The 14,727-nt window shown below is 35.8% G+C and overlaps 1 protein-coding gene across 2 annotated transcripts in view; it reads right to left on the reverse strand.

Moving 5' to 3' along the window:
- Positions 1-241: 241 nt before the first annotated feature.
- LOC123313625 (probable 3',5'-cyclic phosphodiesterase pde-5) overlaps positions 242-14,727 on the reverse strand; it is a 77,430-nt gene continuing 62,944 nt past the window's right edge. For both annotated transcript variants that reach the window (XM_044898591.1, XM_044898598.1), the window contains exons 7-9: positions 4,095-4,636; positions 2,316-2,474; positions 242-1,494 (exon numbers count right to left, since the gene is read on the reverse strand). In XM_044898591.1, coding sequence (XP_044754526.1) covers positions 991-1,494; positions 2,316-2,474; positions 4,095-4,636 — 1,205 coding nt within the window. In that variant the 3' untranslated portion in view covers positions 242-990. The remainder of the gene's footprint in view (positions 1,495-2,315; positions 2,475-4,094; positions 4,637-14,727) is intronic.

Below are 14,727 nucleotides of genomic sequence, written 5' to 3' on the forward strand. Positions count from 1 at the left end.
TTCGGCGTTTTCGTAGTTAGCAACCGATCGCACGTAGCATAAACAATTTTCGCTTTTAATTCTTTCGAAAGTATAGAAAAATCCAGTTCATAAAACAATTCTTTTGTGGCTACCTATACAAATTTTCTACAATTTTTTCCCATCTATCACACCATTTGATTAATTTTCACTAACTCACACTGTAGAATACATCTTTCATGAGCAGAAGGAATGTTCAAATGTCCGGATAAAACATTGCAGATTAAAATATCAGAAAATATATTTTTATTTTTATAAAAAAATTAAATAATCTTATTTCACATTGAAAGTTTTCGTATAATAAATATGTTCATTTCTCATTTTTGAAGAAGAACTACACACATTTCTGATAACATAGATGTGACAGGAAAATCACAGTAAGAAAATCCTCACTCACAAATCATTTCCTTCCGAACAATAAACATTTGAACTGTAATCAATCAATTTATTATTCGTTTCTCTGTGATTGTGCCGATTTTGTTAACAACCTGCGTTTTATCTATCGCTCATTTGCTCAAAATAATGAGTCAATGTTTAATCACTTTATCTTAAAATATGTGGGAAAATATGTTATCAACCGAAAATGCAATTTCTTTAATTCACATCTTTTCAAGTGGTAATGGAGATTATGTAATTAGTGACTGTGTTGATATTTCTTGAGGACAGTTTGCCTCCCGAAAATAAGTCTTTATTACCCATGATTCGATTCGGAAGATGCTATGTTTGATAGTTTGATTGGGTCAATTCTTTAAGAACTTGCCTAATGTTTTCTTACAGTTATCTTCATTCTATTAGTGTAGCATTCTCAGTATGATACTCCTTCTTTATTCAGGAAATTTGGGGAGGATCTAGAATAAGAGAACATTAGAGTTGTTCGTTATTACTTCCGTCATACATTAATTTCACTTCTGCAGACTAGCAGTGTGGGACTAGATATTCCTGTGAACTCTTCACTAAAAAATAGATTTCGCATTATTTAACTCTCATCTCTTTTTCTTTCTCCTCCCATTTTTTCAAATTTTGTTCGCACATATCTAATAATGGTTTAGATTCGGGAATGAGTTTGTACAACAAGCTGTAACATGGAAAACAGATGTTTTTCAAGAATCCCACTTGGGAAGAAGCTTGCTGCTCGGGCTGGTCCCTGTCCATCATGGGTATCGGCTGTCTTCCACTGGCCTTTTCAGCGTCACCTTGCTGGTAAAATTCCTCGAAAATTATCTTTACAGTTTTCACTTGTATCTCCCACGGCTTGGCACTAGCACTGAGGTCACTCGCGGTCATGGATATAGCTCGTAGAAGCAATCTATGGTCGGGGTTTGCCCAAGAGAAGCTTCTGGTTTCCACGAGGTTCGAGAGCTTTTCTTTATTGGCGAAGTAGAGGGCCAAGTCCGTTGCTAGGATGCAGTTCTTCAAGTGTCCAAGAACCTTCTTGTACTCGCTGTTGGTTAATTTTCCGAAGATGTTGTGTCCTTCCTGAAAAGAAGAAGAATTTGGACATTTGAAGGTCCCCTTCAAGGTCAAAACAAGGTCAACTTGATTATTTCTGGATTTTATAGCATATTCAGATGGTGTTTTAATTCTTCATCCTTGCTTGTTTGTATATTTCCTGTGAATATCTTAATCATCTTGAAAAAACAATTGTTTGAGGTCCATAAACAATAAACATTTGCAAGCAGGGTGTTTCAGCAGCAAAATACCATTCAGGGCAGATGGGTTTTCATTAAAGTTTCCCATACTTTCTAAAAGAATACCTTTTTTGACATTTCTTGATTGATGTTGATTTCCCCTTGTAGGCACAAAATTTTATGGTCTTCCCTTTTTATATCAAATCTCATTTCGATTTTAAGGTCACTTCAAGTGCAGTTCATAAATTCAAATGGTTATGATCTAGGTTGCCTTGAAGTAACTTTATTCAAGCTTCAGAATATTTTTGCTGTTAGATTTCGGTTTGAAAGTGCTTTAATTTTCAAGAATTACGGTACTATAAGTAGTATTCTTTGTGCTGTAACGAAGTGTTGTGCAATTTGAATCGACTTTTCACCTTTTTCATGAACCTTGTCCTATTTGAACGCCCTGTACATCAGCCTTATGTCATATGCAAAATATCTCGCACTTTTAAAGTAATACACATACTCATAGGCCTTTATTAGTTTTTTTTTCAAGAAATGGCGAATAGCTTTAATTCAACGAAAAATAAAAAATACGACCGAATATGCAATGAAATACAGGGTGTTCCATTGACTAGAAACATAGGAATTGGTGTATTTGCTGTACGAAAAGAAGTTTTTGTTCACCTGTTGTAATATCGTGACAGTTTGGTTAAAATGATGGTGTTCCATTGTTGAAGTGGAATAAATGGAAGCTATTGGAGATTCTGTTTCCAACATAAATTTGTTGTTCTTTCCTCTGTGGTCCAAATCGTGACACAGGGCTCCAACGAAAAGTGCCAATCTCTGTAAGAAAAAATTATTGAATTCCAGTACGGAATCATTAATTAAAAGTTGATACTGGTCAAAGTGATCTGATCGTTGAGAAATAGACATTGAATTGTTTTGAATATTCATGACGATTTTAGTATTTATGGATTTCCAATTATTTTGTCTGGAAATTGGTGAAACAAATTTAAACAGTTTAAAATTTCTGAACTTTGGAAAGCAGTATACATTTGAGTAGGTACTTTGCTGTCCACAATATCGATATCATTGATATGGAACTGGATTTTAAATCGAGTAATACGAGGATGTATTGATATCTAGTTAGCCTTGACCAGTTCCATGCATGAACAAAATACTGCGTTACCATAGCAACGAACAACTCATTAGAAGTATCAGTGTGAAGTTTGAGGTCAAAAAAGTGAACTAGAGTTACGCAATGAATCAAAAGAAAGATGTCCATCAATGATGTGCCATCATCAAGTACCTGCATTTAAAAGGGTTAAGAGGTAAGCAGATTTACGAAGATATGCTTAATACCCTTGGTGATCAATGTCCTCCGTATGCGACCGTGAAAAATTGGACTGCAATCTTAAAAAGAGGTAAATTTTTCATTGAGGATGATGACCGATCGGGAAGGCCAGTTTCTGTCTCAGTCCGCGAAAATATCGATGCAATTCATGACATGATTTTATCAGACCATCGAAGTGGGCTAAAACAGATATCTGAAGCACTGAATATTTCCTACGAACGCGTTTATCATATAGTTCACGTCAATTTGGACATGGGAAAAATTGCGGCAAAATGGATCCCCAAATGTTTGAATGTTGACCAAAAGCGTGCAAGGGTAGAAGCATCGCGTTAGATCTGTGCTCGATTTGAAAACGATGTAGACTTCTCAAACCGAATTGTTACTATAGATGAGACTTGAGTACGTTTCTACGATCCATAAACAAGGCAACAACCGATGGAATGGCGGCACTCTGGGTCTCCAAAACCCAAGAAGTTTCTCGTCCAAAAAGCTGCTGGAAAAGTTCTTGCTTCAGTTTTTGGGGATTGCCATGGAGTAATAATGATTGATTTTTTGGATAAAGGTGAAACAATAACTGGAGATTACTATTTGACATTACTGACCACTCCACGGGAAAAAATTAAAGAGAAAAGGCGCGGAAAGCTATCCAAAGGTGTTTTGTTTTTGCAGGACAATGCCCCTGCACACAATAATGTTTAAATTACTAGAAAAAAAAGGTTTAGAGACGTTGCAGGTTCGCTGTAACGAATGTATCCAATTAAGAGGAGAATATGTTGAGTAATAAAATATTTTGACATTGACATTTTGTTTGGTTCTATAGTAGGCTAAAAATTTTTCAATATATCCTCGTATGTGATTCCCTCATTTCAATCAGCCATAAAGTTCTGGGGTGAAGCACGCTATATATTTTTTTTATTTTCATTCGGGGACTAACTCAAACATAAACCCTGCAAATTACTACTGAATCCATACATCCGATGAACTGATCAAAAGGGTTTTTGTTTTCCCGGGATGTTTACAGAATTGAAAGCATTCGAAAAATCGGTTCGAATTGATTGAATGTACACAAACCGAAATTCAGCCCGGCTAAAATGAATTTCATTACTAACTTCAGGCAGCGAAAAGAGTGGTCCTGTCCTCTTGATGATGCTGTACATGGAATTGGCCACTGAGAACCCGTGGGTCCAGTTGTGATATGGCACCCTCCGATAATTTTTTTTCACGGTCAAGGTAAACCTCATCAGGCTGCTAGGCTCGAACAGGCTCAATCCGAACAAATCTGTGAACATATACATGGAGTAGCGAGCCTTCTGGTAATCCTCCAGTTGGAAAGGGTTGAAGTAATAGTCGTCCACTCCGAGTAGATCGTCCGGTATACCATCCCTCTCGACGTGGACGTATTCCTCCTCTGTGCAGGTGTTGTGGTAACTGAGAACTTCAAGAGCTACTTTGTATTTCTGCTCGGATTTTCTTATTTTGTCGTAGAGTTTGGCGTGGTGCAGAGCGAGTCCGCAGTAAATGGCGAACATCTCGAAGGCTGTTTCGTCCTCTTTGGTGAAGAAACCCTGATGTTTGTTCACCATCTGGACGACGCCTATGATGTAGCCCCTGATGAAGATCGGCATGCATAGGATTGTGTTCGTTTTATAACCTGAAAGATGGTAAACAAAGATTATGGTGAGATTCCGTTTTTCGTGAGCTTTCCATTTGAAAATCGGTTGGATGGGGTTGCAGCTGAGGGGTTGAAAAAAAAAACTCAATATCATTGCCAGAAAAGGGTAATTAAAAACCAACGACGGGTTTCGGCGTTTTCATTTTCAATTATTGTTTGAAAAATATTAATTTTATTCCAGACTTATGCCCAATCTAATAATAAGCTTTATATTGATGTTCTAGACTTTTTTTATTTGAAGAGGTCTGCGCACTGAGTTTTTAGCCATATGGAAATATATTTAGGAGAGAATATAGATATATGAAAAATCAGAAAGGGATTCCTTGTCCAAAAACATTTATTTTCCTGAAGAATTATGGGTACAAATCCCCTCTGGGATATAGTAATATATTAAGTATGAAGTAATGTAATAATAGTATGGCTTTATTATACCAATAGTACCTTTTTATCGACAAACATTCCAAGTGAATGAATGGAGAATGAGGATTTCAGCTGAAAATTTGAATTCTTCGAGGAAAATAGATTTTTGAGGTCAAAGGAAACACTTTTTTCCTGTACCATTTTTTCCGAATCGGCTCGGTTTAAAAGATACAGGCTGTGGAAAAACCATAAAAAATGTTGTTTTTAATTATATTTCACAAACGTTTTTATCGAATGAAATGAATTTCTGAATATAGTTTCTCATTTATTTGATGTATCTTATTAGAATACAAGATATCACCCACGTCTTCCAGATTTCTCAGAATGACCATTACGAACCCTAAAAATACCAAAAATTCAAAGAACGCAACTCTTGAAACTAAGTTGAACTATCTAAAAAATATATGAACGTTTTGTAAAATAAAAGTAATCTTCATATTTTTTCGTATAACGCGTCGTTTTAGAGTAATTTGATGTTCAAAAATAAAAAATATCTGTGAAATTCGAAAAATTGGTTACTTTGACCGAATGCAACTTTAAAAGATCTACAGATGTGTGGTGTCACAGATTTAGTTAGTTATTTTGAATTTTGTTTTTCCAGGGGTGGCACAGCTCATGGCTTTTGATCAGGGCCGAATCAGAAAAACTGGTTTAGGAAAAATGTGTTTCTTTCGACCTCAAGAATCTACTGTTGAAATATTTGTACGGGTCAAAGACTCACCCTTTATCCTTTATAGGAAGTCATAACTAAAACACGACATAAATGCATTTACGACATCATTCAATTTTCTTTCTGCAATGCAATGCTCGAATTTTATGCTCGACATTTTATTATACTGGGTGTTTTCCAATTGAGTGTCAATATTTATGGGGGTGATTTGTGGACCCATTTTAAGAAAAAAACTTTATATGAACATATGTTCTAACGTCTCACCTCTTGAGATACAGGCTGGTAAAGTTTTCAAAAATAAATCATTTATTATCAACTAGCTGACCCGGCAAACCTAGTTTTGCCATTTAAATTATTTCTAGGGTAGATAATAATAACTAACTCATCGTGATTGCTCGATTGGTCGTAAGAAAAAGGAATGCCTTTTTTTCTGTTCTGTACAATTTTTTTTGGGAATATTTTGTTATATAAACCTTGCCCTAACAATAATAAACACAACAAAAAAAGAATTGTCCAATTTGGTGCGATCGTTTGAAAAATAAAGCATTTTGAAGTAAACCATAGATCTTCTTTTATTAATATAGATATCTACAATACCACTTCAAATATTTCAATGAAATTTGCCATACATGTATACTATGAATCAAGAGGCATTTTTTAACGTATCACTTTTTTCTTAATTCCCACCAGTGGCGTTCGTACGTAATTTGACCTACATATTTTGGCAGACATTGATGGTGTACGCCACAGATTTTTCCTGAAATAAAAATTATTTTTGAAATTCCCAATCATTTCTTACCAAAGTTGATCACTTGACTTTTTTCAATCCGATTCACGGTTTCCGTTCAGAAAAATAAAAACCGTTTCTCTGCATGATCATAATAATATCCTTAATACATACATATATGACAATATCACCATGCAGAGACATACGTAGATTTTATTTTTTTAGATGGAACCCGTGAGTCGGACTGAAAAAATTCAAGACATCAAATTTGCTCATATTTGAATACAGTCAGTGGCGTGCCACTGACTGTCTAACTTATACCACACTGTATCTTAAGAGACGTTTAGCACATATGTTCATATAAAGTTTTCTTCTTAAAATGGACCCAAAAACCACCCCCATAAATATTAACATTCAATTAGGAAACACCCTGTATAATATCATATTACCATTGATTCATTAGGTTAAAATGATGTAATCATGTTTCAGATGTTGCCGGAAAAAACCCACAGAAAGCGTTTCACAAAGTGATTTTTGTAAATATAAGTTTCATTGGCGTAACCAGGAATTTTTCTGCGAGGGCTTGGGAAGCTCAATCAAGTTTTGTACTTGCTTGCAGGAAAATTTAGTTGATTTCAGTATCTGGGGTGTGCAGGCACCGAAAATTCTGGGGGAAGCGTGCCCATCCTGGCCTCTACCTGTCTACGCTCATGATTAGTTTGATTTCCAAATCAGGCATCAAATGCTTTGAGTTAATTCGATGTCTGCATTAATTTAGAGAAACCAATTACGAAGAAAAAAATTTAAAAATTATTGGGAAGATCTCATGATTCTATCAAATAGTGAACATAAAAACGAAAGCCATGCAGTTCTTCGTTCAAGATTCACCAGTTTTTATCGCAGAACGCATCTCGTTCAGGATCCATTTCTGCCCCATTCGCAATTTCCTGAATACGAGTTCTCCAGCCCTAGTTCAGTCGATGAACCTTCCAATTTAGGGCCCCACGTCATTTTGGGGGCAGTTCGTAACGAGTGTACAACTTTTACGGGGCTTGAATGGGTGGACGGAAGAGACAAATGCAAAGGAATAGATGAACTTTCGAAGGAGCTCGCAAGTTTATCGAAGCGGAGGGTGGTATGCTCGGTGTTTGAAATTCTTTTGACGGTGGCCCAGTTATATTGGACGTATGAGGAACTGGACATTCCTTATTCCGTTGGAATTTTCCAACATCGCTCTCACAGAGTTTTTGTAAAAACTTCACTGAGTGACATGTAAGACAGAACATCTAGTATTAATGAATTTACAACAATCTTTTGTAGGTATACAGGGATGGCAAAATTCGTTGTCTACTGAAGGGATCTTGAGAACTATAGCAGCTAGAAGAAAACGGACGACATATTCTCGAGCTCTTTTTTCCTGACTAATCCAAAACTGAAAACAGATCCAGCCTAACGTCCATACATTTTGAGTTATGAACGAAAATTGAGAAATTGTCATTTTCAATGAAGCTGAATAACTCGATTATTTAAACTCGTATTCGAAATCTGTTGTTAAATTTTACAAGCACTTTTATGAGGAATTCGAATATGATATCAATAAATTTGTTGGTACAGCCATTTTCGAGATACGACAGGGATTTCTGATTTTTCAAATGTAAACTATAGTTGATAGTTCTTTCATCTTGTTGCAATTTTTTTGCTGATTTCAAAAATGTATCATATGTCGCTATTTACATGAATGTTACACGAGAAAAAAATTCAATACTTTTTCCTACTTTTCTACTTTCTGTTGAATTATAAGTAGGCTGGCTTACCATAGCAACCGTTGAATATGCATTATATTTTGTGAACCTGAGCCTCTATGATTGGAATCACGGATTGCTGAATAAATATTTCGATGATTAATTTGCCATCGTTTGTCCTCGCGATGTTTGGCATGCTTATCTAATGATGGTTCACAATTAGAACCCTACCGTTAACAGGAGTACCTATTTTTCATCATTTAACTTTTGTAAAAATTATAATTATAGTTAACTATCGTATTTTATTTATATTACTGACTCTTTAGACTCTTTAAGTCGGTGATTCCTATCACAGAAGGTTGAGTTCACATAGCATTATATGGAGTTCACGAACCATAATGAATTTTCAATGGTCGCTATGATTATGCCAGCCTACTGAAAATTCAACAGTGAATCGAAAAGCAGGAAAAAGTATTGAATTTTTTTTCTTGTGTTATATTCCTGTGAATAGCGACATATGATACATTTTTGAAATCAGAAAAAAAATTGCAGCAAGATGAAAGAACTTTCAACTATAGTATACATTTGAAAAATCAGAAATCCCTGTCGTATCTCGAAAATGGCTGTATCACAAAATTTAATGATATCATATTCGAATTCTTCATAAAAAAGTGCCTATAGAATGTAACAACGGATTTCGAATACGAGTTCAAATAAGCGAGTTATTCAGCTTCATTGAAAATGACAATTTCTCAATTTTCGTTCATAACTCAAAATCTATGAACGTTAGGCTGGATCTGTTTTCAGTTTTGGATTAGTCAAGAAAAAAGAGCTAGAGAATGTATCGTCCGTTTTCTTCTAACTGATATAGTTCTCGAGATCCCTTCAGTAGGCAACGAATTTTGCCCATCCTGTACATTAGGCATACTCCTAATAAGATTGTCGATTTTCTCTTGAGGTATCTCATCAATGGCAATTTGTACCCCATGTTTAAGGGTAAGTAATACCTCAAGAATCTCCATTTAAAAACGCCATTCTCTAGTTCCTAATTTACGCTTTCAATTTTTTTACGTGAAGCCGTGAAGCCTTGATTTTTTTAAATTGAAGTTAAAGGACGTCTCGATGCCACCTCGTCTCTTTTTTTTCCAATTCAGTTGTTTTTTCATGAGAAGAAAACTTGAACTTTAGTGTCAATAAAACTTGTTTTCACAATCATTTTTCGACGGTTTTTGACATATTATTTCGATAAAAATAACGACGGGGTGGCATCGGCGATTCAATTCTTTATATATTGCAAAGATTTTCATAGCTATATATGCCAAAATTACGTTGAAATTAAGGAATAACTGAAAAGTATTCAATATTCCTAATATAACCTCTCACGTGGTAATTTCTACTTTTCAACTGACTCAGTACGTAATTCGGGCTATTGCTCAAAGATGTATATTGCTCAAAGATGAATACATTTTCGTATTTGGGGTAGAATTCGTAAAGCAACCAATGTCGATCGTCTTGATCTCGAATCGTATGTACTACTTTCCCTTAGTACCGTTAGATTCTGTGGAGGATGGGGTAAACAGAATAAAGTCCTTCCTGTTTTCACTAATGGACTCTCAACTAACATCGAGCCTAGGGCTCTTTTCCACGTTTTTACCTGTCTAGTCTAGAAGTACCAGGAACAGCCATAATCGAGCAATTTGGGATACCCTGTCAATATACATGGATACCAGTGGTCGTGCATTGTCTTTTTGGAAAAGTGTAATGGATAGCGGCCTCTCTCTGGACTTGAGGTCCACATTTATCCGCTTTGAAAATCCCACATACCAACCCTGAATAAAATCGGAACATAATGAAAAATCCCCGCCATCTTGAAGTCGCCATATTAGAATAAACTTGTCACAATTGATTCAAACAAACAAATTAAAAAGTGAAACTAAATAAAAACCTGCAGAGATAACAAACCACAGAAATATTTCACTTCAGCAGAGTTATTAAAGTTTGACAGATAAAAACAGCTTTCAAGTGAATATTATCCTACAGTATTACTTTCTCAGTCTATAGATAGTCAATGTAAACTTAAATAAACATCAGTGAGTGACTCATGAATGTTGGTAAACAAAATTCTTCAAAAGAAACAAACGAACTCAAATTTCAAAGAAAAAAGACTAGACAGTTTGTGGAGATTATGAACCATAATGAACATAATGGGATGATTCAACATGTATTCTTAAATGAATTCAAACATTATCTTTGTCCCGCCAGATAATTGATCATTTTGAGATCCCAGCCATTTTCAATACAGAAATCAATAGACTGCAGTGTAAAGCCGCAATTTTTCAGAATAAAATCTGGAAGCTGGAATCAAATAGAGATCGGAAAAATTCTGAAAACATAGATTCACTTTTACACGAACTCAAAAAATTTCGTATTGATTCGTAGAAATAGCATCTGTCTGTGCGTAGCGCAGTGGCGGATACAGGAGTCATTTTGGATGCATAATATTATGTTTGAAATTCTGTGAAGTGTTTGTTGATAATATAAAATAGGTATACGAGGATTTACTGATATCTAGTTAGCCTAGACCAGTTCCCTGAATAAAAAAAATATTGCGTTACCATAGCAACGAACAATAACTTATTAGAAGTGTCAGTGTGAAGTTTGAGGTTCCAAAAAGTAAACCAGAGTTACGCAATAAATTAAAAGAAAGATGTCCACCGAAATTGTGAAAAACAAAAATTGGTGTATCGAGCCATCATCAAGTACCTGCATTCAAAAGGGTTCAGAGGTAAGCAGATTTACGAAGATAAGCTTAATACCCTTGGTGATCAATGTCCTTCGTATGCGACCGTGAAAAATTGGACTGCAAGCTTCAAAAGAGGTAAATTTTTCTTTGAAGATGATAGATGACGATCGATCGGGAAGGCCAGTTTCTGTGTCAGTCCCCGAAAATATCGATGGAGTTCATGACATGATTTTATCAGACCATCGAATTGGGCTAAAATGGATATCTGAAGCACTGAATATTTCATACGAACGCGTTAATCATATAGTTCACGTTAATTTGGACATGAGAAAAATTGCTGCAAAATGGATCCCCAAATGTTTGACTGTTGACCAAAAGCGTGCAAGGGTTGAAGTATCGCGTTCGATCTGAGCTCGATTTGAAAACGATGTAGACTTCTTAAACCGATTTGTTACTATGGATGAGACTTGGGTACATTTCTACGATCCAGAAACAAAGCAACAATCGATGGAATGGCGACACTCTGGTTCTCCAAGACTTAATAAGTTTCGTGTTCAAAAATCTGCTGGAAAAGTTCTTGCTTCGGTTTTTTGGGATTGCCATTTAGTAATCATGATTGATTTTTTTGGTAAGAGTAGAACGATAACCGGAGATTACTATTCGACATTACTGGCCACTCTACGGGAAAAAATTAAAGAGAAAAGTCGTGGAAAGCTATCCAAAGTTGTTTTGTTTTTGCAGGACGACGCCCCTGCACACAAATCTCATGTTGCCATGCAAAAAATTCGTGATTCAGGGTTGGAATTACCAGAACACCCCCCTTATTCACCAGATCTGGCTCCATCCGAGTATCATCTCTTTCCCCAACTGAAAAAGGTTTAAAAGGTCGTAAATTTTCTTCCAACGAGGAGATAATAAAAGCCGGGAGGTCTGGTTTGCAGAGCAAGAAGAAACTTTTTTTTTGAAAGGTCTAGAGACGTTGCAGGTTCGCTGTAAGAAATGTATCCAATTGAGAGGAGAATATGTTGAGTAATAAAATATTTTGACATTGAAATTTTGTTTGGTTCTATAGTAGGCTAATAATTTTTCAATATATCCTCGTAGCTTTTTCATTGTAATATAAGCTGTATGTTTGAAAGAAAACTACTTTAAAACTTATTCTTATTTGAAAAGGGAAATGAAATCATTTTCGATATTCGAATGAATGAAGTTCAACTTTCGACAAGTGTAACTCCCTGAAAAAATTATCGAAGATCTGAATGTGATACACCTTCTAAAAGAGAATAGTAATTATTCTAGTAATAAATCTCCCAGAAAAATCATCGTAGATCTGAATGTCATACATATTCCGGAATAGCAACCCTTGTTGTAATAAATCTCGAGATTTCATGGAGCTCGGTGAAACTGTTTGGTTTTGACCAATTTTCTAAAGAAAACTACTCTGAAACTTGTTCTTATTCGAAGAGGGAATTAAAATCAATTCTCGATATTCGAATAGAAAAACGCTCAAAGGGGGGAAATGGCAACCATGGCCAATTTTTTGGCTAACTAGGCACATAGTTGCCCAAATTTTTCACCTTAAAAGCGACCATTGAATACAAAACGACAAATACAATAATTTTTACAGTTGACGGAAGTCATGTTCATGTTGAAACTAACAATTCCAATTCACCCCCTCCTAGGCATAATTTCGTTTTTCCACTTGATGTCCCTTCCAGCATTTCGAGGTCACAACCTGAAATTATCTACGCAGATCAGCCCTTCAAGCTAATCCCATACTGATGTAACCAAATCGAAGGGAATTCGCCCACGCAATTTCCATTGGGATGTTGACCCAGATTTGAATGGGGCTTTTCCCTGGTGATTAGTTATTTAATTAGCTCCAGGTAGGCCCAGACTCTGAGGGTTGATCATTCTGAAGGGTACCTTGTTTTGACGAACAGTCCTTGATGGAGGACTGCGTCATTCGGATTACTTCCAACTATCGAAGATTGCTCAGCGAAAACACGATTATGAAGCCTACAAAATACTGGGTGAGTCTTTGACTTCTACATATAGTTTAACCTGAGGTCAAAAGGAACACTTTTTATTCCTATACCATTGCTTCTAATTCGGCTCAGTTGATAATATACAAGCGGTTGAAAATCCATGAAAAAATTTTAAATTTCAATTATGTCTCCCAAACGATTTTATTGAAAGAAATGATTCTCGGTATATAGTTCGTCATAAATCTCATCCGAACACAAAATTCCACCCACGTCTTCCAGGTTCTTCTTTATGACCAGTACCATTGTAATACTCAATTATAAGTTGTAGGGTGTAACATTTCCTACCAATTTCGTCCGAAGCCATTTTTTCTAGGTTCAACCGTTTTTTTTTGATATATGGCGATGAATATACTGGGATTTTACATTGACATTGCCCGCTCGCATGTATGGCTAAGCTCCTCGCCCTCATTACCCTCTAGCTCGAAAGCAATTAGGAGCATGTAAAATTGCTTCGGAAGAAAGTTGTATAGAATTTTATTATCTACAACTTTCATGATGAATAGGGGGAGTCCGGGAGACTTGCTCAGGTAGGAGACTTGAACCACCTCAAATATTTCAATTCGAATTTCGCGCTACCGGGATCATAAATAGCTTGCGACATACTCGTAACAGGGCACAACTAGTGGCGGCTCCATTTTGGCTGCCATTAAAACTCTGCAGTGAGAGGGTTGAACGTGATTTTGTTGTTTGGAAGTAAGAAATTGAATAATTTTTGTTTGTTACACTGTCTGAAAAGTTTAATAGGTGCGTGGTGTTATTTAGTTTTATTGCTTCATTGACTAATATTTTTTACAAACGATGGGCTTTTTTAATAATAGTTGAATAGACTAAAAGGGAGTGCGGGAGACTTGACCCATGCTATTATCGGGAGACATAATCAGTGATCCAAGTATCCCGCACTGAGCTTAGATATCAGATTGCTTCAAAAAAAGAAAATTGAACAATAGAAATAAATATAAAAATATACAAAGGTTCAAAAAAGTAAAAAACATCTGAGAAATAAATGTGAGTGACTCTGAAATAGAAAATATGTATTTCATACGCTGATACCTCTAATAATGAAAACCTTGAAGTAGACAATAGTTGATCATTGGAAATTGTTTTCTTTCAATGTTTTTCTTGAAGAATAAACTTATGGTCAAGTCTCTCTCGCCGCCTGTTCAACTCTCCCATAGGTTAGGGAGACATGAGCCAATTTTCGGTTCTTAAAAACCACCACCACTCTACTATTATCTATCGTTACCTATTTGGGCTTGATATCTTCACACACAAAAATGAGTTGCTACCATTTACAGATACAACTTAAGTGGCTTCACAGTGAAAAGGTGTTCAACTCTCCCCTACTTCCCATACATAAATGATTACAGGTACAAGAAGTGAGATATTTGGAAAAAAAGAATTGTTATCATATTCAAACTGTCAGATTAAGAATCCCCCTCCTCATTAGTGTCAGATTGATGGGTCAACACCGATATTAACAACTGTATGAAAATCTGACACGCTCGGATATGTACAAATAATGATTTTTTTTGCATTTTCGAAGAACAGCTGTGGCCTTGCGTCACGTCCGAATCGTCTTTTGAAAAGTAGCTTCCTCTAGCTCCAATCAACATACCTATCCTCTGAAATTCTGACACGGTCGAAAAAAAGGATTATTTTTACCGATTTCAATTCTTCTGTACGGCCAGCCCCACCATGCAAACTGTAAGATTAGGATGAA

The sequence above is a fragment of the Coccinella septempunctata genome, chromosome 1 (genome assembly GCF_907165205.1).
Source record: "Coccinella septempunctata chromosome 1, icCocSept1.1, whole genome shotgun sequence".
In the NCBI taxonomy this organism is placed as follows: domain Eukaryota; kingdom Metazoa; phylum Arthropoda; class Insecta; order Coleoptera; family Coccinellidae; genus Coccinella; species Coccinella septempunctata.